The sequence below is a fragment of the Alosa sapidissima genome, chromosome 19 (genome assembly GCF_018492685.1).
Source record: "Alosa sapidissima isolate fAloSap1 chromosome 19, fAloSap1.pri, whole genome shotgun sequence".
Lineage (NCBI taxonomy): Eukaryota > Metazoa > Chordata > Actinopteri > Clupeiformes > Clupeidae > Alosa > Alosa sapidissima.
Genome location: NC_055975.1, coordinates 7,207,663 through 7,233,445, shown reverse-complemented (window position 1 = coordinate 7,233,445; position 25,783 = coordinate 7,207,663). Strand labels below are relative to the sequence as shown.

Sequence of the window (25,783 nt, the reverse complement as noted above, 5' to 3'; positions counted from 1 at the left end):
TGCATGACCAATCGTCCACACTCTCTTGTGACTCATTGTTATGCTCCACTGTATGAACGAAGGAAAAAGATGGACAGATAAAAAAAGTCAGGCCTTTTTCTTTTTTTTGCTTTGGGACTCTTTTCTTGTTTAGTAAGCAAAAGATCCACTCTCATATCCCCCTTACAGAGAGAAGTTCACCTCAGGGAAGAAGGGCTGAGGGAGGAGGGAGGGGTCACTTCCTCCTCGAGACCTCTCACGCCTGCAGTTTCTGACCGACGTGCCTGAAGTCACAGAGACATGAGAACAGGGCGGGAGAGTCGGCGCCGGGAGCCTCGAAGGTAAGGCTTGGCTGGGTCTCCACACACCAGCGAACACAAACACTCCCCTCCCCACCAAAAAAAAAAAACAAAAAAAAAACAAACATACCACATACGGCCAGTCTAACAAGAGAAGCTGTCACTCACACAGCAGGGGAGCGGCAGAGGTGCTGCTCAGCCATGACCAAGGAACAATGACCATGACCTGGCTGCTTTAAACATGCGCATGTAGATATGTGCATACACACACACACGTTGCTAAGCATTCAATCACAAAAAAAATTACCAACCCAAATACATGAAAGGGTTCCCCTACTTTACCATTCTCTATATGCCCTTGTGTAGCTGACGCAAACACATTAGAGGAGGGGGAAAAAAAACACAATCCTGTGACTCCAACTGAGTCTCCATATTGTGCGCTTCCTGGTTTTGGCATCCACCATCTTTGACGTCAGACTGGAGGTTTATCAAATCATCATGGTGGGACAGTCGCTTCTTGTGCCTTAAAATAGCCCGATTTCCAAGCACACACGTGAGCATCTGTGGCCTCGCTGGTGGCTCGACACGGACAAGACCGCGAGCTGACAGATTAGGGAGCGGTGGGATGCTCGTGCGCTGACGTCACACACACGGGGGTTTCGTTCTCTTTGCATCCAAGTCACCATGACAATGTCTAAACCCTGTTTCTTCCATATTAAAGAAGCTGAGGCACAAAAATAACCAGCGTGTCACACCTACCCTCCATTATGGCCCTTGTTTTCCATTTTGGCAAACCGAGATCCCCTCTTTAACTGATCTGCCACCATCTGTGGTGCCCTGCAGCCTGGCTGCGAGAGTGAGCTCCATCTACTCAATCTACTGGTACCAAGGTCATGGTCCCTAAGGACACTCATGTCATATACCCACACATTTATTGTTTTTTGCTCTGCAATCTGCTCTGGAAAACCTATTGATTAAATGTAAGGACCTATATGACTTTAGACTAATATCTTCTTGAGAGCTCCTTTGCATCCTGGGAATGGTGGAGGCTTTCCTGCTTTAAATTCATCCCAGGAAAGAATGAATTCGTAGGAGACAAAAGGTTTGGGAGCCGTGGCCCCCGGTCCTCACTGAGAGAGCACAGTCCAGTGGTCACACAGCCACAGGCCGGAAGCAGGATCAGCTGGTTGGGAAAGCTGAGGGTCAGGGCCCGGAGGGGAGGAGGGACCAAAGCCCCCCGGCATCCCCTCCCTTCCCCCATGTCAAATTATCCTAAGTTAGTCTGCTGGAAGACTGACTTCATTTCCGAAGGGGAGGGACAGATGAAAACAAAGGAGTGGGAGATGTGTGTGTGTGTGTGTGTGTGTGTGTGTGTGGGAGTGAAAGAGAGTGTGCTTGGGGGGTGGAGAGTGTGGCTGTTGTCATTCATGTTCAATGCCAAAAACAGTTCAGTGGAAGTTGCCAGTCTTGCCAAAATATATCACAAAAAGGATAGGGGAAAAAAAAAACACACCAATATTTCATTGGACCGATACAGTCAATGATGCTTAACCCTTACCGTCCTGTTGGACACAGAAAAAAAAGCATTTACACCTTTACTCAGAGTCCAAGAGTTTACCGAGATGACCATCCAACAGCCACCAACTGCCTTCTGTCTAGTTGTATACAGGATAAAAGCACTATCCAGGTGCCTTTTCAGGATGTAAATGTAAATCAGGCTACTCTGCCAAGTATACAAGGAATTTGGTCTCTGCATTTATCCCATCCGTGAATTAGTGAAGCACACACTAACCCGGAGCAGTAAGCTGCCTTGCTACAGCGGCACTCAGGGAGCACTGAGGGGTTAGGTGCCTTGCTCAAGGGCACTTCAGCCGTTCCTACTGGTCGGGGGTCGAACCGGCAACCCTCCGGTTACAAGCCAGAAGCCCTAACCAGTAGGCCACGACTGGATTATGTGCTTCAGGGGCTTGAGCATGGCTACATTAGCTTAGTCTCCTTAGCTGCTACACTGGGGTGCAGGAAACCTGAGGAGACATGGCTGCTGGACCTTGCACTGTGTTTGTAATGGTGGGATGAGTGGCAGTAGGATGTGGCTTGAGCGCTGATTTCTCGCCAAGTCAACCCCTCCTCCTGGACCCTCTCGCTATACCACCCTCCCGTCCCTACCTTCAACACACAATGGCTGCTTCTCTGCTGAAATTTCACGTTACTGGATCCCCGAGCCCGGAGTTTTGTGCTCTCACAATGTCCAGGCAGTGGAGCATGTAGCCGGAGAGACACGCTCTGCAAGCTAAGGCTAGAGAAACCTCCCCTGGTCATTACCATCTCAAAAGAAATGGGCAAGGGGGTGTGGAGTGGGAGAGCGGGATATGCTGCTCCTTTCCACCATTCTCTCCTTCACCCATCCAGGGGAGGCCCGTCAGGCTCCAGTGGGGTCCTTAACTTTAGAAACAAACATTTCTTTTTTGGAGGATGAGGAAAAAGGACATATTTTTGATGGCACAAAAGGGGAGAAGGCAAGTACTTCAGGCATAAAACTAGCCATTCTGCACCATATTCACAGTATGGACGCAGCACCAATATTCAAGACACAAAGAATAGCCTACATTAAGACAAGACACGGTGAAGGAATGAAATGTGTGAGCTAATCACAATTTTGCTAGGCTAATCAGATTACCAATAATCTAGGGGATCTGTCCACCAGATCATACTCTATCCCCCAAACAAACAAGCAACATAAGGCTTGTTTATGTAAATGATAGGCAAACTGTCAGTATGAAACATGCTAAACAAATTTACAGGGAGATTATCCTAACACTAACAATTTGACAAAAGTCCAAGATAACTACATTTGTGACTATATGACATCAACAAATTATTTAAACAAATGGCTGCTATATGGGCCTAGAAAACATATATATTCTAAACAACTAAAGCCAACCTACACAACCAAGGCTACATTACACTTGAACAAACAATAATTCCATCCATCTTCAAGTTCATCTCTGCCTAAGCCACCTTAGGAATGAACGAAAAACAATATCCAAAATCCACTAACCGAGTAGGCTTTCCCACCGTTTATACTTTCAGTGCTCAAGGATGACCTTACCAGTTACTTTAAATAATAGCCTCCGCAGTCATGGTTTTGGAAATTAAACCCCTGGTTTGCAGTCCCTCCAAGTCACAATCAACCAGCTGCAGCACTGAAGGCCTTTCCAAGCTGCAGAGTATAGGTCCATGGTTGACTTGTACCCCCAATCCCTGTCCCATCCTACAGAAATACTTGCACCAGGACCAGGTTGCCAGTTAGGTAATTAGGCATCACCATCATTCTGCAACTGTTAAATGGGCTTTGGGAGAGGAGAGCTTGATTTGTTCTAAAAGCAGTGAGGATTTCTGTGATGCCTTGTGTAGAGATGTACCTACACCGATGGCCGATGACTCATTTCCAGCTCACAAGTTTCCATCTTGAGCAGTGCAGGCGACACCAAGCAAGGCTGTGTGAGAGTCAGCTTCAGACAAGAGACATGGAGCAACCAGCTAAAGAAGCATCTCCAGTAAATGATATCTATCTATCTATCTATCTATCTATATATATATATATATATATATATATATATATATATATATATATATATATCTCTATATATCTATATATAGTAAACAATCGCCTTATGCTAAAATTGACCAACGTTGCCAAAAGATTTCCAACCAAGTTGATTATTTACAGCTGCTGTCTGATTGCAGGCAGAATTCAGAACATGGAAAATACATGCGTGTGTGTATACATAAATGTGGGAGAAAATTAGCACAGGATGTAGGCTGCTTGAATACACTGCCACACAGAGCAATAGGAATGGGATGAGATAATCCACAGGGACCTTGGATTGTAATGCCTAAATTTAAGAAGACAAAATAAAAGAGTTTCTCCTCTACACCAATGCTAATCCTGCGAGTGTTCGATTTAAAATGGTTCTGGTACGCCATGACTGTGGCACCACTGTAAATCTAGGTCTCCCATCTGCATATCAAATGCAGAAATGAACCATTCTGAAGACATCAATCATGCCACATATTGAGATGATCTTAATTTCCACCGCAAGCATTTGGAAAATTAAAACCTTGCGCTGCAATTACAGGAAAGAGAGCGAAAAAAAATGAGAAGAGGAACCGCAGATTTGGACTGCAACAGCAACGCTGGGAGGCTTTGATGTGAAGAGTCTCCAGGGACCCTGCTCTTGTTGGAAGGAAGGAAAAAAGGAAAGAAGGAGAGAACTCAAAGCAGGAGGAAAGAGGAGAGAGATGAGGGCTTGCTGGGTGAGCCACCATTACAAGTCAGTGCTTTAGGGGGCTGGGGCACAGACACACATACAATCACAGCTCCCCTTACAGAATCATCTGGCTGAAACCCCTGAGATAAGACATACTTCCTGGCCTAACATTATGATGGAGATGACACAGCACAACTTGGTTCCTCAAACTAAAGCAAGGACCACAAAAGCTTCAGGCCATCTTGTTCTGAAAACACAGGGCTTTACACACATACACACATGCATACAAACACATGCACACACCCCTTAAATCCTCATGGTTTCAAAGAGTTGGGGAAACTCAAAGACACAGGGCTTGGGGTTTACATCTGTACCCTGTTATGTTTGTGGCCTCATGGGGGTGGCTGTGGGGTGCAGCCATTCTCACAGCAGCAGTCGTATACTCTACCCCATATGCCCCAAACAAAACCATGCCTTCATCAAACAGTTTGCAACATTTCTGAAGTAATCTGCATCTCTACTGTGTCCATTTTTGACAGCTATGAAAGAATGACAAATATATCTAACCTAAGTATGAATTTGAAGGAGGGTTAAAGGGGAGAAAAATAAACAATGCCTTATTATGGGTAACACATGAAAGCTTGGGTGGTCAACAATCTCCCCCTAGGGCTGTATTCTTTTTACCCAGATCATCATGTTGCATCAAGAACAGGAAATGAATGAGTCAAAGCCTTTCGATTTTGCTACCAAGCTGTACCTGATTCAATATCATGAGCTAATACTGCAGAGGATTGGGGCTTTAAAAAAAACGTCTCACTACAGAAATACCAAAGGGAAGTGAGAGCAACAACATAGGAACTAGGCTAGCTGAAGGTGTGTATAATTTAGCACTGACCACGGGAAGCAGTACCGATTTCACATGGTCAACGGAACAATGCATCTCACAGGGAACAGTTGCATGCCTGAACAGGCATTTCCATCTAAAACAGGCAATTTCTTCAACAGAACCTCAGAATCTCCAATTATAAACTAATCTAAAACCACTTTTAGTTTTTTCAGAGGTTTACAAACAGGACTTGAAAAACAAGGAGCTGGTGACGCCACCACAGGGTTGAATATTAATGTGACAATCTCTGTCATTTTGTCACGGATGTTAATTTTTGTAAATTGTACATACACATTGTTACCACCTGTAGGGCAGAGATAATAATCTACACCAAAGATTACAATCAACATGTATTCTGATTAGTGTTGTCACGATACCAAAATTAATGTTTCGATACCGATACCAAGTCAAGAATTGCGATTTCGATACTTCTTCGATACTTTTTAAAAAATTTATTTGATTTGGGGGCCCCACCACCTTGACATCATCATCATCAGTAATACTGAATATACTGTATTGTGATCATTCACAACAGTGGCCATCCCAGATTCTGCTTGACTCTCTCCACACAAACACACATGGAAAATGATGGCTTATGTCATATTTCATATATTCTACATAATTACTAGTAAATATATTTAGCAATTTGAAAACTATTCTAAAACTATAACTATTTTTAAACTATTACACTTAGGCATATCTTTAATGTGGTGTGTAGGTCTAATTGAGTGCACATTGATGATGTGTAGGTGTAATTGAGTGCCTGTCACTTTAAGAGATAAGTGTCTTGCAATGTTTATTAATGATTTTAGCGAGCACCATGGTTGCTTAGCCTATTTCTAAATTACATTGAACCCAAATAGTAGGCCTAAATGACCAAAATCCCACAGCTTAGGTAGGTTAGCAACACAAACTTGAGATGCAAGTGAGCAAATCAACTTGATATTAGCCTATTATTATGTGTTACCATAGCATCACTTGAACTAGCAGCCATCTCTCGCTGTTTATAGCACGACAGCTGCACTTACGTGTGTGAGGAGAAAAGACGCACAGCCACAGGTTAGGGGAGGAGGCGCTAGAAGCATGCCTTGTGCACACGCATGTTACTTCAAAAGAACACGGTCATTCTCAAAAGTATCGATACTAATAAAATTAGGCATCGTGACATTTTTAATTTCAGGGTATTGCGATACTTTTGTAGTATCGGTGCACCGTGCAACACTAATTCTGATGTTACTGCATTTCTGCTAGTAACAAACTCAAACTTTGATTCCAACTAACTGCCAACAACTTTTGGTTTGTTCTGGTTTTCTACCTTAGCTAATTTGTCCCAGCTTGTTTTATAACATTAAAGATATTTACATTTGGGTCATTCTGTGAGGCTTTCATTCAGCCAATTTAACATTCAGTGCACTGTGTCCACATAGCAGTTACTGGAAGAAACAAAAGTACCTACTGCAGATTAAGTACTAAAATGTCCCTTGAAATAGGTTCCTGAAAACAATACCGTCTGCAGTTCCTGTGTTGGAAACATACAAATAGTCCCTAATGTCATCATATAGGCCTCTGATCCTCAATTAGCTCCACCTAGGGATGGACATTTCAAGGCCTAGGTCTAATTTTGTAATAATCATGCACTGTAACACATCACAAAATAAGTCAGAGGACAGAGGCTACAGGCATATTAAAAGCAGAGTGAAATTAATATTATACTTCACCTGCACCTAGTAAGTTTCTTAATGATCCTAATGAACCATCACACGGACAGTTCCATGTTTGGCTAAGCAGGGTTAATCTCCCGGTACTGAAATCTGTATATTGGAATGGATGGGCTAGATATTTCGGATGTAAACCCTTGCCCTTGCTTTCAAGTATACCTACTTGTTTTTGTTTTTCAAAAGCATTAATATTGCCTGATTAATCTTGCAAAGACATACTTCCATTTATGGTAGATTTATGGTAGCATTTTGGGTCTTTATTCCTACCACTGTTTGGAGTCCATATCTGAAAGGCTCCATTTGGAGGGGTTTGGAGGCCTAGATGACCACTATCCCTCAAATCCCCAAAAGAAATGGGACACACTAGGGGCCTTTCTAATAGTCCCTACCTACTCCCCCTTGGTTATGGCGTGCATTTGGGTGGGAATCACCCTCACAGCTAAATAAAGTTCCCTTGATCAGCACGTAGGGTATAATTTCGCACTCCACTTTGGGACGAACTTCATTCTGCCTGGCAACAACATGTTCTGACATAACCATGGATTTGTTTACACAGGTGTACTCACATTTAAACTGAACACACATTTGTATTAAGCGTTCTCCATGATGTGCCACATTAATTGACGCACACCCTAGTCAAGGGGGCATCGATGTTCACTTGGCGTTGGAGGTCTTATAACACACTACCACTTAAAGAAGCCCTATGCAGGTCTGGTTATTCCTTCGCTGTTTCTGGGTTTTCGCCTGATTTGGGCTCGCATTTTTCACGACATAGCTCCCCCTGCAGCTTCGGTAGCAAGTGACTGCTACGCTAAACCAAGCTAAACACATAGGGCTCAGAAGCACCCACCAAACGACCCAAAAAGTGTTGTAGAACCATCAGACCAACTCTCAACCTGCATAATTAAGGTCATTTTTGCTAGAATTGTTGCATAGGGCCTCTTTAACAGTAATTGGTTTCGGATTGTCCTTAATATGGCGGACCATCCACATGAAAGTGCCAACGGAGTGCAAGAGGCTAGGGAGTGGGCGAAGTAACTATTTTCGGAAAGGCCCTAGGTGTTCCCAATCTCAATAACACACAATGATCCATCAGTTTACCGGCACTGTATGAATAAGGCTGATATGTGGTTTCTTGCTTGCTGGCTTGATCTGTGCACCACTATCACTTATGTGGGCAAAAATGCTGTTCATCATGGATGTGATGTGATCAATGTATTCCATCTGAATGCATGCCACAATTCTACAATGTTATCCATTTTACTCCCTGAAATCAATCCATAAGGGTTATAAACATTCTATATGTTGGATTGATATTGCCCCTTGAATCAGTGGTGGGCACAAAGAGCAGAGTTTTTTTTTTTTTAACCATAATCTCCATTGTGCAGTGGGAACACAGGACCATATGCATAGCATCAGAGTAAAAACTTAGTTTTTATAGAATTAATACAACATAACAAAATATGCATCACACCAATCACGATACTCAAGATCACATCAAGGCATTCAGTATGAAAACAAGGAAAGACGTCTGCTCCCTTACAGACATACTTGTGACATGTGCATTTAGAGGCTATAAAATATGTCCCAGGTGTCCCTTTAAATTCAACTGATGTAACTGCAGCAGTGCCATTCTGCTAACTGGCTGGCTAATGAAGCCAACATTTCCCAAACAAATTGCAGGGTAAGATGTGAAGGTCACAGAATATGGCAAAACATGCAAGTTGTGGTGAACCTTTCAACATAAGCAAATGTGCCAAAGGCAATCCACATCCTCACGAAACAACTAATTAGGGCAGTGTGGCTTACTCTGGTTCCCAGAATCCCAGAATTTGCTATGCTGGGTGTACTGCAAGCTACATCTTCCCCAGCTAAAAGTTCCCCCTGTACTTCCACATTGGATTTTTGCATAACAGTTAAAGTTAAGAGACACATACACCCCTACCACCACAACACACTCTTCCAACACAAATACTAGGCTAACTGCCATATGAAACATGTGCTCTGTATCAGATAAAAAGCAAAATCTCACAACAATTTGTAACCTTGTAAACATCTCTATCTTTTTAGAAAACATAAATTCAGCACAGCTCAGTCAGCTAAATTTAAAGTAATTGCCAAAACCACCATCACAGGAAATACAGATGCTTAAATATAGATGTGTGAACACCAAGGCCATATTAAATTAGTGTTGCGGGGAGATATGGTTTGGTTACAGTACACAGCTCAAACACACCACTCAAATATGAAAATAAACAGCTCTGGGTTAGTTTAAGACATCCGTTACATCTAGCTAACAATTTACTCTAAATAAAAACTGCTGGACCTTCTCAAAGCCCCATCAATAGGACAGATTACATATTTCCTAGATCAGGTTCACACAATTCTGGCCTAGTCTAGGTCATACATTCTGTATTTGAGATTTTAAAAAAATGGATATCAAAATACACGATTTGAAATTCTGAATGAAAAATTTAAACACTACTATTTTAAATGATTCCTTAATGTATCCTCACGGTCAGATTACACTAATGTTTTGTCATTGATCATAAATCCTCATGACAAATGCAAAAGAAAATCCAGAATAAACAGCATGCAGAGCAACTAGTCTAGGCCCTAATTGATCAGTGACCTAAGGTAGAACAACCCTCACCTTACCACACAACAATTTCACAATAAGGTGAGCATAAAACATAGCATGTGTCACTCCCATCATTCAAGATCACTTGGCACAATGGGCATTTAAATTAGCCTCAATTTGTTTGTACACCACAACAATTATGATGTAAACTGTAACTGATATATATAACTGATATTATATTATATATATATATATATATATATATATTTTGTAAACCATACACAGGATTATTCATATTAGCCACTGTAAATGTGTTTATTTTGTTTATCCATTTCAGCAATCTTTTCCAAGAGGAAACACCCTCCTTTTATCATCGCATCAATCTCCTTTTCAGACAATAGCAATACTTATTCCTGATAAAGAATCTATGTGTCTAATACTGGAGATACATCAACAAACATCAAGACATGGAAAATAAAACAGAGCGACGATAGCCTGTCAGCAAAGCGATAACAATCCTTGCAAATGGGGTTTCATAGGACATCACTGCAAAAACAGAAGAAAACGAGCAGACAATGTCCACCTTCCCATGAGAAGGAAGGAAAAATAATCAAAATGGCATCTTCAAAGCCCATTAAAAACAACTCGCTTCTTTGTGCATGGCTTTGTCATCAGGAGCATGTGCTGTTCTTGGGTGTTACATAAAAGGGCTCCCCATGCTGGTGGGGGGCATCAATTGAGCATCAATATGCAAATGTCTCATCTCTACCGTTTTCAAATATAAATGAAAAAAGCTCCAACACTACTTTCAGATCTACTGGTTTAGTTACAAAAGAACAAAGCAGCTACTATACCAGATGCTCATGAGTCATACAGGAAATAATGCCACCAGGAACATATAGGACATATTCAAGGACAAAGAAACTGTTCAATGAAGTAAATGAGACTGATATGCAGAGAAAGAATGGCTACGTGAAGGAATGGTCGTTTACTTTGTCATAGGGCGAAGAATGAACCAGCTCATTCAAGTCTATCGTGGCCTGTAAAACATTGAGCTTCATGAATTACAGCGACAAAAAACCTGCCAACAGTATACAAATACTCAAGGAGTGGTAGTCGATCTACAAGATTAAGCTGAAGATTCTTTGTGCAATCCTGCGGGCGGTGCATAGACACACGCCACTGTACAGCTAGCTGTGAATGGGCAGCCAGGTACTTTATGAATGGAGGCGGTCACGTGACAACAGCACCTCCCGAGCAGATATTTCTCAGTGACTGTCAACAAGCGCACGCAAGCGATCACCCCATTAAAACAACATGGATTTACAGCGATAAATAAACCGATTGCGAAATAATATGTCGCCTTTCTACTTCCCCTTTCGTAAATGATCACTAAACTAGCAAATCTTTCGATTCATATTGCGAGCAAGAGTGATTTTTTATCATTTTTATGAATGAAGATTGTGATATGCAAATTAGTGTGATTGAGAAAAAATGGCGTCTTCAGCTTTTTTGAGTCAAACATTGCAGTAACCATATTTTAGCAATGAACTGATTGATTGAGAAACATTGCTAGAAGCATCTGTCAATTTGAAGGAGAACAAACGTTATGGTGACGTTAGATTAAGAATACATTAAGACGGCGTTACATACCATACAATCTTCCAGCACCAATAGACAAGGGTAAACTCTTGCTAGTGATTACAACATTTTATATTATCTCCAAGTTTTCAGAATGTTTTTTCTTAATATATAAGCTTTTCAGTAAACGTTGCTTTTTAACGTCCTATGAAAGGGTCTTCAGAGACAATGCATCTATTTCCCCATATTAAAGGTTGAAGGGACTAGCCTATGTGGGCTAAACTATGGCGATTTACTTATTGCTCGTTTAGTTCCAGTATTAAAACATAGAACAAATAACACTTTATGGCCTAATAAAATATGGAGTTTAACATAAGACACTGCATCACGCAAAAATAATCATCATCTAATTACGTGACAAACTGGATAAAGTTAGTTTATGACCCTTCCGTTTCAGTAACCTAGGTTTGAAATTGGGAAAAATAAAATAAAATCCGTGGTTGTCTCAAAGTAACTTAGAGGAATAGCAGCTCAGGCTAAGACCCTAAATGGAATTACAAAATCAAAGGCCCAGAATTATGACCTGATTGTCAGTTCTCCATAGTCATAATGATAGTAGCCAAAGCTTGATGGATGTGACAGAAAGAGAACTGCAGCAAAATTGTTGTTAGCGTTACACAGACATAAGAATGATGTTTGACCAGATCATCATATCTTTAGGCTACAAGAAAATAATATAGCTCTACCCTAAAAGGAGGCACATATTAGAATGAGACATATTGACATTTTCCTGCAGCATAGCCTACCTCAAACGACTTTCTTGGCTAACTTTGTTACATTGAAATCATGACAAGATACATGTTAGCCGGACCCCAATATTCTAACGTTACGCACAACGTTAGGCTATAGAAAATGTCACACTACTTACTCGTTTGGATTTGTCGACTCTTCGCTCATTTTTTTCTCACGGGGATCCAAATACTGGAAATAGCATCGACGACGCAGTCACAGCGGAGAAATTATCCGCAAAAATAACCATTTTTTTTTTTTTCGAAGAAAAAGCCAGTTATTCGAAATAAATATAGGGTCTACAATGATGCATGCCGTGTAGCTCTCAGAGGAAAGCGAAGAACTGAAATTAGAACGGGAAAGGCAACCGCTGATTCATTGTATGTTCCACAGAAGTAAAATCCGACTGCAATGAAATAACCATTTTCACCATTGTCCTCTGCCACGACGATAAACAAATTCCAATACGGTCAATCAGTTACAATTGCAGATGAAATTCGACATCAGGCTCGTAATTCTTGTTCCAGCTAGCCATCGAGCTATTCCCTCTGCAACTTCTTGGGGACAACACTTGAAAAAGGCAGCAGCGTTTCTCCGAGCAATTTGTCAGAACTGTCCAGACGAGGCTTCCAGGGATCGTAAGGTGTTTGGACAACTATCCTATTTTGATACACCAAACGTTATCACGAGAACAGAGATAGGAGATTTCCTAATTGGAAGTTCTGAGCATCTATCTCACACGAACTCCATTTTCAACTCGGGCAATGCATATAGCCTATCTAAAAACTGGGCGGAAGCGTTGACCTCAGCTCTAGAATAAGATCCTTCCGCGAATAGCTCGAAAAGCAGAACAGCTCCAATCTTTCAGATATCACACGTGCTCTAACGTGAGATACCTCGATCAACAGTAAAGCACGTTTATTTATTATCATATAAAAATTAACCATGCAATACCAGCAAAAACGTTTTTTCCGCTCAGTTGTTTCAAAATAGTCCCGGCACTTCCCAAAAGAAGTTTCCCCTCAATAAGGCTAAGTGGATTGATACATAGAAGAGGGAAGAGCCAGTGTGATAGCACGCACCGTTGAGGGGGGAAAAATCTGCAAGACAGGACATAGAAAAAAACTTCCCCAAACACTGGTCTGTCCTACCTCAAACATTCCGAATTAAGACCATATGAGGAATATTTAAGATATTTGTCAACCAAGTTTAAAAGATGATAGGAAATAAATTCGAGGAAGACTGAGCTCACACTGGTGGCTATAGCACGTGGAATTACATCATATTGCTTGTCGCTAGGTACACAGTGAGGATTCTGGTGTGTGTGTGTGTAGAGAGAGAGAGAGGCATGGGGTATGAGTGTTGGGAAGATGGACTTTAAATGCTGGAAGAATCATCACTGTGGATCAAATATGGATGTAAAATAAACATGTATGATGCATACTAGCTATATTCAATGAATAAGTGCCATGAAAAGGTCTCATATAGGCCTAGTGTAGGTTGCTACAGGCCTGTTAATGCAGCTGCAACGCTTTCAGCATATTTCCAGCACATGTAGGCCTATAAAAAACATTAAAGTCAGACAGGGCTACAATATGTAGTGGTGGTAAAAACTGTTTAATCTTAGATTAACACTAGACCGTTTGGTCCGGACCCGAATTCGTTTGGACCGATGGTTCGATGATTTTTGCTAATGTGAGATTACCGAACCCGGGTTCGGACCAGGGTCCACTAGAAATTAGGGGTCTGGGGTACGCGATATTAGTAAAAAGAAGCTAGTGTTTATGACATAAACGGACCCAGGTCCGCAAACAAAAATGTAATGTGAACGGAGACCAGCTGGGTCAGGGCTAGGGGGGAGAAATCACACTCGGGTTCGGTCCAGTTAAACGGACCCAGTGTGAATGTGCCCTTAAGCTATATGAAAACTTGGGCAGGGCTACTAGATAGATAGATAGATAGATAGATACTTTATTGATCCCTAGGGGAAATTCAAGGTCACAGTAGCATACAGACACACACACACATTCACTAACAGCAGAAAAAGTAATTCAAAGTATATAATATAGCCTAAAAAAAAAAAACACAACTAAGCAATAAGGACTGTAGAAGATAAAGAATATACTAAATATACTAAAATACAAATTATACTAAATAAAACTTAATCTAAATCAATTCTAAAAAACAGTATCCACATAGTGGGTCATTAATCAATTAGGTGCGCTTGCAATGACTGAAGCAGGGACTGAGCCTGTGGTCCTCTGTGCATAAGGTAAGGTGCTCTTTGTGAATGAGTGTCATGGTGATGGTGCACATGAGTAAGTCAAACAGTGCAACAGTGCAAGAATAAAGTCTATATATCTATGTATAAATAACTATATTAAGAAAGGTATAAGTGTGGTCACAGTTCGGCTGTGGCATGGAGGGAGGGGTTGTGCATATGTGCTAATAAAGCACGCAAACAGTGAGGCAGAAGACAATGGTAAAGTGGGTAGTGGACAGACAGTTCAAGACATGGAGGTGGTGAAGAGGCAGACAGACTATGCGGAGAAGTCTATTTCTCCTCTTCCCTTAAGTGATGCATTGAACAGTTCAATGGCCCTGGGGACAAATGACTTCCTCAGTCTGTCCTACTACGGTACTATTCAACTATTCAAAAGTTCTGTACTATTCAACCATTGCAAAACTGAAAGATCCTGAGATGTTTTCAGTTTATACCATAATCCCCGGTGAAATCAGCGGTTGCGCAGGAAGTCACATTTGTTTATGTTTATGTATATTTAAAATGCTTTTGTCCAAAACAACATTATATTGTTTATATTATATTATGTACATTATATTTTAACCAAGGACCAAATTAAACATTCCAGAGAGGTAGCTCACCCCTACCTTTAGCATTCCCAGAGAAACTTAACACAGGGTTTCGTTTTTGTTTGGGGGATAGGCTGCCCCCACTTTGTTTTCGGGGCCTGGGCTACCTAAAGAGACCAGGTTTTTTTTTACAGTGAACTCACGGAATGGGCAGCTAGCGGATGTAAGGAGATGATTGCTAATTGTGAATTTGCATAATCACTGCCTGTACCTTTAACTGAGGTCTATCAATTGATTTAGCAACATTTCTTCAACTATGAGGTTAACAGGCCTACATGGGGGCGGGCTATACATGGTAATGCATTTCATTTTTCTTTTGGATTAAAGTACAACCTGATTCATTGATTATTGGGCAACATGTGTACCGATATGTATGTCCTATGCACCACAGCCACTTTAGTTTAATGTGAAACAGTTAGTTTCTGTAGATTTTACTCATTTATATCTTTCATGTGATTATTATGAAAGTGATAGTGCCATTTTACATGGCCGCGGTTATCACATGAAATGTATTTTTACTACAGCAAAGTAGTGTTTAAAAAACTGCGGTCAATACACTTTTTTTTGTTTAGCATAATACACTGTCCGTTTTATACATGATGCACCTAATACTCAGGAAATTATTCCATAACAGTCCACAAAGTTTTACAGAAAATCCATAGCCTCTTATTTTTAGATTATCTTCGATAAATTAAGAATATGATAATAAAGGACATTATGAATGATTGTTTAACAATAGCTACCATGTTAGAGACAGCGTGTAAAGTTCTAACTGTTGTTTCTTCAACTTGTGTTTAGCAGGAGGTACACTTTTTGGTGTCTAGGCCTACAGTTGACCTATAGCCTGTGATTTCCAATACCCACAAAGGCAGGCTATGAGAGCAATTTTTCTTTGAAACACATGAAAGATTTGTGTAGGCTATATTAACAGAAGTTGTAGAAAGGATATGTCAGTGGATGAGTCCAGCATATGTTAGTGTTCCATACTCTGTATGTTGTATGCACAGCAGCCAGTAGGGAGGTTATGTAAGAGTAATGTGATTGGATTTCTTTGCTATGTGGAATGGAGAGAGATCAGGCTGAATGATTCTGCTTGGTTGTCATAGTGACAGTATGTTGTGTGAGAAGTTTCTTTGTGTTCCACTGGCTCAAATACAGTTTGTGCCTCAGCCTTAGTTGCATCAAGCATTGCCGGCTATCTTCAATCAGCATGTATACATCGGCCTAAATGGTTCAATTACGTATGTTTTGCTAATGTGTTTCGATTCGGATTTGTACTTTTGTAGGCTAATGTCTTAAGGATACAGCAGCTGTATTCAATGTCAGATAGGCATCAGATGCTAGAAAAGTATAGGCCTAATTGCCAACAAGGTTGATCAAGTAGGCCCACTACTGTCATTTTGCTATTAATGCATATTATGGAAAAGAAAGTAAGGTTAGTGAGTAGGCCTAAATAATGGAAAAAATGTATCTATAGTTAAATTTATCTTTAACTATATTGGAAAGCTATGTAATGACATTATACACTCTCTCTTTAAGTCGTTTTTATTAGTTCTTCAAATTTACTGTGAGATGACTGATTCCAATGGATCCGACTCAGTATGGCTCTGGTTTTCTATTTTAGAAAATAATTTCCTGATCAAGCCCACAAGCCCATAGAGTGTCCCTTGTCTCATTTTTGTGTAACAGAACAACAATGACCATCTTTGAGATTTCAAAACAACATGCCTCTATCCTTTGGAGTATTCAAAGTTCAGGAAGTCAGTCAGCTTTCTCATCTCACAAATATGGATGTCTCAGTGCATTTCCTGTGTTGATCACTCAGAAATGTGTACCGAACACAAGGGCAACAGGATGTTTAACTCAGAGGAGTCTCAAGCTCCCAAACTACGTACACTCAGGGTGATCCATCAAATGTACATGACTTCAGAGATAGTCGTGTACTATTGACAGTGACTGTTGTCCCTTTACTGCAACACCCAAGTATGATACAGTATGTGAATAGCATTTTTTACCAGGGTATTCAGTAGTTGGATGGATTAGAGCACTTTTGGCCAAACTATATTCTCTCATGCTGTAATGCTGATTATGTTTAATCTACACACTTAACAACACCATCAGGGTATGTCTTTACTTTCTCACCTTATGAAAAGAGATTGTGTGTTTCCTCTTTCAGACTGATAGCCACACCCTGAGACTTGCTAATGAATTGAGGTAGGCAAAACCTTGTTGAATCCTTCTACACTGGCTGATAGTATTAGCGAGTGAGGAAAGGGAGATTACTGTAGAAATCAGGGTCCTTTATGAACACCATACAATCTGTGGGTGTAGTCTGCCTTCACGTTACATCGTTGTCATGTGAGTTGATCCAAAGACAGCTGTACACTGGCTAATGTGAACACACGAAAACAAAATCAGTCATAACCATATGAAATGTTTAAACAGCAATCAATGGCTTGACCTTCCTCTGTAAGTACAGTTAAATGAGTACACAAAGCAGCTTTTGTCAAAGAGTAGGGTGAAAACAATTGGAACAGCGTAGCACCATCACACCACCCTCCTTCTCTATGTAGACATCATTCAAAGACTCGTCTTCATATTCATAACCTTACACATTTTCTCTCATGAGACACAGTTTGGGTGGTAATTGTCAAAGGTAATTTCTCAAGAGCTATGAAAACACCTTTGTTGGACAAGACCAGGCAAATCATTCCCATGTCTAACTGAGATCCTTCCTGCCTTGCAAGACAGTCCTATTCCTTTTAGTGATGTGCCTTTATACAACGTGTATAACAAAGACTCCGGCTACTCATTTTGAAGGGTGGAGTTGGTGCAAGGTGCTGTTTATAGCATCGTCACCTGATTGCAACAACAAATGCCTATGATTAGACCCGGTCCAGTCACGGAAGCGGGTGGCTGTCAGGCATGCTAATTGCAGGTTGACAAGAAGCAATGCAAGGGTGTAGTAGCTTGGGGGAACACATGGCCTTTGGGTACGATTCACACAGTCTCGCAACGCACTGTGCACAAGGAACAGGTCCGTCAATGTAGTTGCACTGCGCTGTAATTCATTTGACTCTCTATCTGCTAGCATGTGACTAAATGTTTATGAATCTGAAGTAGACTTGTGCCTCCAGGAAAAGTACATTGCCTTGAATGACCCAGCGCTGATGATAGAACAACAATGGGCAAAATGTATTGGAATGCCAGCAGTGGTCTCATGATGGCAAGGTTATGGGTTCAAACTGGGGGTATGGTGCTGTTTTCAGACCTCCTGGTAGACCCTTTGTGTGTCCTCCAAGAGTAACCACACCACCATGTTTTATCATTTCAATTTTAATAGCTTTATGCTATGTGTTATTCATTAAAGCAGGTATTGTATTAAAATTGGTGCAGACTCTTAAAGTTTTTCAGAAAACTAAGATGAAGAGAATGAGCAGGTTATGTGTGGCCATGCAAGAGCTACTGAGAAGACATGGATATTCTTAACACAAGAGCGATTCATCCCCCATCAAGGTGGAACACAATGGAGCTCTTTGGTGGCGAGGGCTGGGGAGACCGGAGGAAATAGCTAATCCCTTGTGAGGGAGTGTCCATCTGGGAGGCGTGACTTGTGTTCCCTCTAATTAATGGAAGCCATGGGATGAAAGGGATTAATGCACAGGTGGCAGAGGAAGTCGCTGATTACTGTTTTCCACCATTCCTGAGACTGCCAGTAATGGTCATCTCCCTGAGTGTGTGTGTGTGTGTGTGGGAGAAAGAGAGAGAGAGAGAACTGTTTGGAGTTTGGAACTCTGAAGTACATGCTATTGCTTACAGATGTGTGTAGCTCTTGGATCAATTCAACATTTATTTGTATTCATATTCTGAAAAAAGAAAATTGTACACAAAAAGGAGACAGAGACTGAGAGAGACGACAGAATAATAAAATGCTTAGGAAGTTTATTTTCCTCTAAAAGTTCGCTGAAACAATACGACTGCCATATTAAAGCGAAGCATCTTTAAACTATTTAACGTGATTTCTCAATATCTGGGTTGTTCTTTTCCCCCCTCTGACTAAATGGAATTGTCTGATTGTTTTGCCCCCATGGTAACCATTAAACTCTAGAAATACTCCTCTCTGAGAGAATAGTATTAAGTGCGGAAAAAGAAGTTTCTCTTTAGTCTATGTGCTGCCCCATTGACACACCCCAGCTCCAGTCTTTCTTGGGAGGCAGTAACAATGCATCCCCCCTTTCTCCTCCATGTCTGTGTGATCCGCTTCTAATCTTCCTCGCCTCATCTGGAAGCCACCGGCAGCCCCTCTCATGAAGAGCTGCATTGTGCCCAGATTATTTGATTGTTTTCAGATGTCGGAGCGTTCTACACAAAAGGGAAGGACAGGGTCCTTTCCAAAAAAGTTTCCCAAAAAACCCCTCTGCACAGACGCCGGACTGGGATGGGAAGGGGAACGGGGGTTGGGGGGGGGGGCGTGGGATTGGAGTGGGGCGGGGGGAAGTCTGGGGTGTGTGTGTGTGTGTGGGGGGGGGGAGTCTGGGGGTCTGTAAGGGCTTGGGGAACGGACATACAACTCAGGAAGTGACCCCTGCGATGAGAGATTACAAACAATGTCCTCTCTCAACTTCTGCAGTGCTGGAACGTACCACTGCTGCGCCGCTCAAAGGGGGTTGCTCGTGACTGCCTCGGCTTTCCCCCTGCTACTTCGATTAAAAGCGCGGGGGGGGGGGGGATCGCTCGGCACTCCACTGATGAAAAGTGGCCATATGGAAACGGGGGAGTGGGTGGGGGGTACGTGGGTGTATGTGTGGGTGGTGGTGGGGGTGGTTGTTGGCCTGGTCCCCTTTGCAGACGTGTGAGTAAAAGGGAGGGGGTGGAGGGAGGAGTTGGAAGCGTGAAGGGAAGGTTTAGTCCAGCAGGCTGCAGAATAATGGGCCTGATTCAGGCTTTTCAATCACAGAGTCTCGTGCCTGTGAAATAGCATGTACCAGTGGACCTTCTTCTGAGTGTGTTTGTGTGTATGTGCACTTGTGTACGTCTGCATGCCTCTTGTGTGTGTGTGTGTACGGTATGTATGTATGTATGTATATGTGAGTGCGTACGTATGCATGTGTGTGTGTGTGTATGTGTGTGTGAGACGAGTAGTGTGGAGGGGAAGAGGCTGGACATGCTGAATGGCGCTTTTGTTTTCAGGCCGCTGTGGCTTTTTCACATTGGGCAAACCCTGCAGATACAACTGCCTCGGCATGAGAGGAGCATTGAAATGAGCTCTCTCGCTCTCTCTAACACACACACACGCTTCTCCCTCTCCCCCTCCACCCCCATCCTCTTCTCTCCTTCATCCCCTCCTCCTCTAACTTCAGTCACTTGTGGCACTCTTGTGTGCATGTGTGTGTGTGTGTGTGGACTGTGCTCACTCCGTATCCTCTGCATCTAGCTGTCGGAGCAGATGCTGAGCAAAGCTGCTAAGGACAGAACAGAAAGACCTGGATGGTGCCCACGACCAATCCGCCGATCCACCCACCCATCCGCTCTGTCCGTGTGTGAGTCACACACGCAGAGCTGCGGCATCGAAAGAACTTCAAAAATGAAGCCTCTCTCTGGCTTCCACTGCACATCCAGCAGCCAGCAGCAGGCTTTAAATAGCCGCACCTTTTCCACACACAAAAAGGATGAAAATCCATATATTAGAAAGGATTGAATCATACATGAGTGCATACAAGCCATAGAGAGCAGATTCTTATGCAAATCTTTGTCTGAGGAACGCTGAAACTGAACAATGGCAGTTTGTACCTACAAACCATGTGTGTGTGTGTGTTTACATTTATTCATGTAGGTCTATTGGGTGTGTCCTAGAATTATCTGAATTGAAGTGATCATGTGCTTGTTTATATACGTGTGTGTGCGCTTGTATCTTTGTCCAGTTTGCAGACTGTGTATCTGAAGTGTGTTTGTTCATGTTTGTACAAGTTTTTGTGTGTGTGTGCTTAGCTAGTTAGTGTGTGTGTGTGTGTGTCTGTTTGGGTACACCGTATGTGTCAATGTGTTTCCTTTCAGAGTGTGTATGACCGTCTGTGTTTGTGTTCAGTGTGGTATGCACCTGGCCTGACAGGCAGGCAGAAGAATGCTTCAGGCTCAAGGCCCGCCCAGGAAGACAGGCTGGAATGTGGCCCAAGCTTTCCTCACTCTTCACTGCACAGAAACCTGTGTGTGTGTGTGTGTGTGTGTGTGTGTGTGCAACCATCACAATCAGGCCCACGTGTATGAACTTCCCCCCTTGCCAGCAGGGCTTGGGTCAGCAAGCAGCCGGAGGAGCAATGTGCACCTGTGTGTGTGTGTATCTGTGTTAGTTTGTGTGTGTATGTGCCTTATACCAGAGGTGTTTTCTCATGTGTGTATGTGTGCATGTGCGTGTACATGTGTCTGTGGTTGTTTGAAAGAGGGAGAAAAATCTGGATTACAACCTGAGAGCAATTAATTTGTCCCTTGAACTGGAACCTATGTAATTTTCACTGCTTCACGAATTGTTATTAAAAAGTTCTACGGTGCTGTGAATTTCACCCAAGTAAGCACACTTCTGGCTGCAAAGACAGCAATCCTCTTCCACTTTCATGTCACGAATACTGAGGCTTTTAGCCTACATAACCCACAGGTTGACACCATGAATAGCACCTCCAACCACGGATGTGTTTGTGTGTCAATATCAACAAAAGACAAGCATGTCTTTGCCAAGATCCTATCTTGAAAAGTACTATTTACACGGGATATGTTGTTGTGTGCCAATAGGGTGAACTGACAAGACCTGACTGTGCTTGAAGACAGAAAAAAAAAAATCTTTGGTCGCCACAACAAATAAAAGCTCCTCTCCTCAGTGATGTTGGAAGACTGAAGTTGTTTACAAATTAAGTTGTTTGGTATGTGATGACAAATCAGCAAAAAGTAAATGAAAATCCCACAAAAGAACAGCGTGTGCTCAGAAAATTGCTGAGATGCAGTTCCTCATCCTACAAACCTACATTTGGACCTCTATTTCAATCAGGAAGAAACCAACAGGTTTGTCTACAAAGCAGTTATCTTGCATTGCAAGGGAGAGAGAGTAATTTCTCTAAACAAGAGCCGGGGAGGTGTTGAATCAATAATCTTTCTTATGTTTGTCATATAGAAGACATGATGCTGAATATTTCAATCTTGTTCCACCAATCTGTACATAGATTCTCAGCAGTATGGTCTTTCCATGAAATAATCGAGTTAATCGTTTTTTGCATGGCCAGTTGTAATGTAATAGGCCGTACAGTATTGACTTGACTTGACTTGATTTGCACATAGCCTTTGCTTCTGAGAGCCTGAACTGAAATGTCAAGCCAACACATGCGCATGCCCAGATGGCATGAAAAGCTTTCCTTAACATCCTCCTCACATGTGGGAGGTTGTGTGTGTGTGTCTGCATGTGTGGGTGGGTGTGGGTGAGCGCTTGGTGGCGGTGGCGTGTTTGGAGGCCGTCAGCACTTCCTGTTCCTCTGCTGCAGTGAGCCGCCCCACAGGATGCCCTCCAGCCCAAGCTTAACACACATAGCACAGATCAAAGAGCTAATTAGCCAACCTGGGAAACTTAGGGGAAGTTTGGGTTCCATGGTTTATGTGGCTGACACAAACACACACACACACACACACACACACACACACACATACACACACACAAACTGCATGCACGTACAGACATGTGCATGCAAAGGCAAGGCACATAAACACAGAGACGTATTCCCATACAAACTCAAAGAAAACAAAAAAAACATGCCAGACAAGTGAAATGAAATTACAAACTGTCAGGGAGTAATTAGTCCATTGCCTCTGGAAAATCAACCATGTTTCAAGGTCAAGGCAAAGCAGATTCAGTGATTCCTACCCTCTCCCAACTGTTCTCTATGACATTAGATTCACCCGACAACCCAGCTTAAGTAACTAGATAGATGTGCAGCGCTGTGAGTTTGATGTATATTTGAAGGGGAACATTAGGAACCACATCTGACAATGTCCTCCATGTATAATCTCTCCAGAGTGGGTTGCAGGAAGGAGAGCTTTTAAACCTTTTATGAAATAAGTGCTGCTTGGAGAGACACAGAGATAGAGCCTACGATCTCATCATAGTGCTGTCTTTCAGAGCCAATTTGCAGCATGCCTGTCTTGGGACTCACAGAGCCAACTGAGTTCTGCTTTGTCTTTCATTGGTATCTCTTGCACACTGGCTTGGGATATCAGGATCTGTTTTCACAAACAGTTACAAATAGTTGGGTAACTGTCTGTTTATTTGAGTTGGGCACAAGGCAGTTAAGTGACCACAACCCAATGGGAACTCAACTCTGGGACCTGTTGCACTGACTTTCAAGCGTGGCCAGAAAGCTAAGGCAAAACCCTCCCTTTCACATTTAAAGCAGCCTGTCCACCCCAAGGATTGGCAATAGTCTGACCAACTGAAAAGTGTGGGGTGCGGATAGGGGACAATCCCCACGTTTTAAAGAAACTTTGAATATGAAAATGATACTAACATATCATGTGAGGCAGACCAGTTAAGTAATCAAAAGACTTTTGTATTATGGATGCTGATTAACATTCAGTACTATGGAGATAAATGTGAACTGCTTTGTTGTTTTATGGTTTCTATCACCACCTGCTGGTGAAAAGAAATAAATTCTTTATCAATCATGTGAATGGGAAATTCCTTTACACACAAGATAACAAGGAATCAGAAACACAGCTTCCTTAATCACTCTTACGTGGATGTTCCTTGTGGCCTAATGTGAAAGAAGAACTATTTCATCACAAACAAGCAAACACCAGGAGTCATGGCAACACAGTCATGGCGAAACATTGGCCCATGTTTTTAAGAGGCATGCAAGTCAATATGAATGTTGTCAATATGTTACCACACTGATTGATCAAAAAAACTGCATACAAACACTTGACACCAAAGGTTCTAAAGTGTCACAATGTGATATGGAGACAATAAATTAGAGATAAATTAGAGATTGTCTAGTGGTAGGATATGTTCTGACCTAATTTGCTGACACACTATATATATATATATATATATATATATATATATATATATATATATATATATATATATATCACAATTTTTAAAATATAATATAACAAAGCGCTACTGATGAGAACAACTGCTGATGATAGGTTGCACTCCCAGTCCGTTGCGCTTCTGAGGAAAGATACAACCAATCGACTTATCAATTAGGCAAATAAAGAATAAACACAAGTCACACCTAAATCACCACCTGTTCTGGGACTGAGTATTAGTCCATCTCTCCAAACTGGGCATGTGGTGAAGACAAGTGTCTTTTGAGTACACTATAAGAGAGACATGTGGTTTGGAGGGCCTCCAGTATTGATTAATAATGCATGGCTGGGTTGAGCTCATTATCTCTGCTGATCTGCTCTGCTCTGTGGGGCTGTTGTCTGCCTTAGTGAGTTTCGTCTGCATTCTAATCTACACTACCCTGAAGTGTCTCAGAGGGTTTGAGATTGGAAGTATTTCTAGCACACTCCCTTGGTCAGGATGAATCTCCACAGAGATGTCTAGACCAAGAAACCATACTTTCTCTGCTTTCCCAGTATACAGTCTGTCATGTTAGTTGCTGATATATTTGTGTACTGTAGTCTGTACATACTGTGCATGTTTTAGCTGAACTGACCTTATAGGTCACAGTTTTTTTTTAAATTAGATTATGTTACTTTGTCATGACAGAGTGTGATCTTACACATAATTTACTGAGTAGATGGAAAACAAAAAAGACAGAGAGGCCGCTAGAGAAGCCGTAGAGACGCGTTACTTTAGTCGGAAGACCCAGCAAAGTAGGGCAGCAGGATCATACTCTCAGCCTGCAGATGAAGTCATAGAACCACGTCATATGTTTTAAATATTTAACTAGTGTTGATAGTATGGACTGAATCAGTACCACTGGCACTGAAGACAATTTCATAGGGAAGGAGCAATGTCACTTTCAGCAGTGTGGACTATCGGTGGCCTATTAACACACACTTGGAACTCTGTCTGTTGTTATGCAGCCATAACACACACTCATGGCCAAGTGTGTATATCTATGAGCAGACATGCGTTTATTAAGTTATGAAACATCATGGCAAAGGAAAAAAGTATCCTGTAAACAACAATCTCTGACCAAACCCTTCATGGTGGAAGAATAGCTTCAGCTGGTCTCTAATGGTTGGGTAGGCTAATCACATTCTAGTTGTGTCATTCTCTTTTATTCATAAATCTATTGCTTTGTAACCCAGTTTACATAAAAAATACAAAGAAAAATGTGACCCTTAATTTCTCCCAAACTATTCAAATTCCCCTCGAGGCTATACAACAGCTGTTGAGACAGCTTCAAAAACTCCCGTAGAATTTAAATGTTCAACTTCCCCATGTTCTCAGAATGAAACTGAGAGGTTAAATCATGAGTCATGAGTCAATGCATAATTGTTCTAGGTGCTGATTTTCTTCTGAGTAAATGAAACATGCAGTCAAAACAGATGATTTGATGGTATTGCTACACTGGTTTCCTATTATAGTCAGCTTGAGAGTTATTGATGGTCAGAACATGCTACATTGATTCCCTCACAGGATCAAAAGAGTATATAATATATATAAATACATGCCCTAGCCCTTAATAATACTAAATCATAATTATTTCATGCTGCAGTCTGTTTTTGAGACCGCCTGACAACAAAATGTTTTACATAATATGTTCATTAAGTGCATATTAAAGTAATATAAATACACACACACACATTTATCA

General features: G+C 41.7%; 1 protein-coding gene across 1 annotated transcript in view; it reads right to left on the bottom strand.

Annotated features, from left to right (window-relative positions):
• The window catches only part of spred1 (sprouty related EVH1 domain containing 1), a 33,098-nt gene extending 20,199 nt beyond the window's left edge, over window positions 1-12,899 (bottom strand). Inside the window, exon 1 of the mRNA XM_042072314.1 lies at window positions 12,244-12,899. Within this exon, the coding sequence (XP_041928248.1) occupies window positions 12,244-12,272 (29 nt within the window). The 5' untranslated portion in view covers window positions 12,273-12,899. The remainder of the gene's footprint in view (window positions 1-12,243) is intronic.
• Between the last annotated feature and the right edge of the window lie 12,884 nt (window positions 12,900-25,783).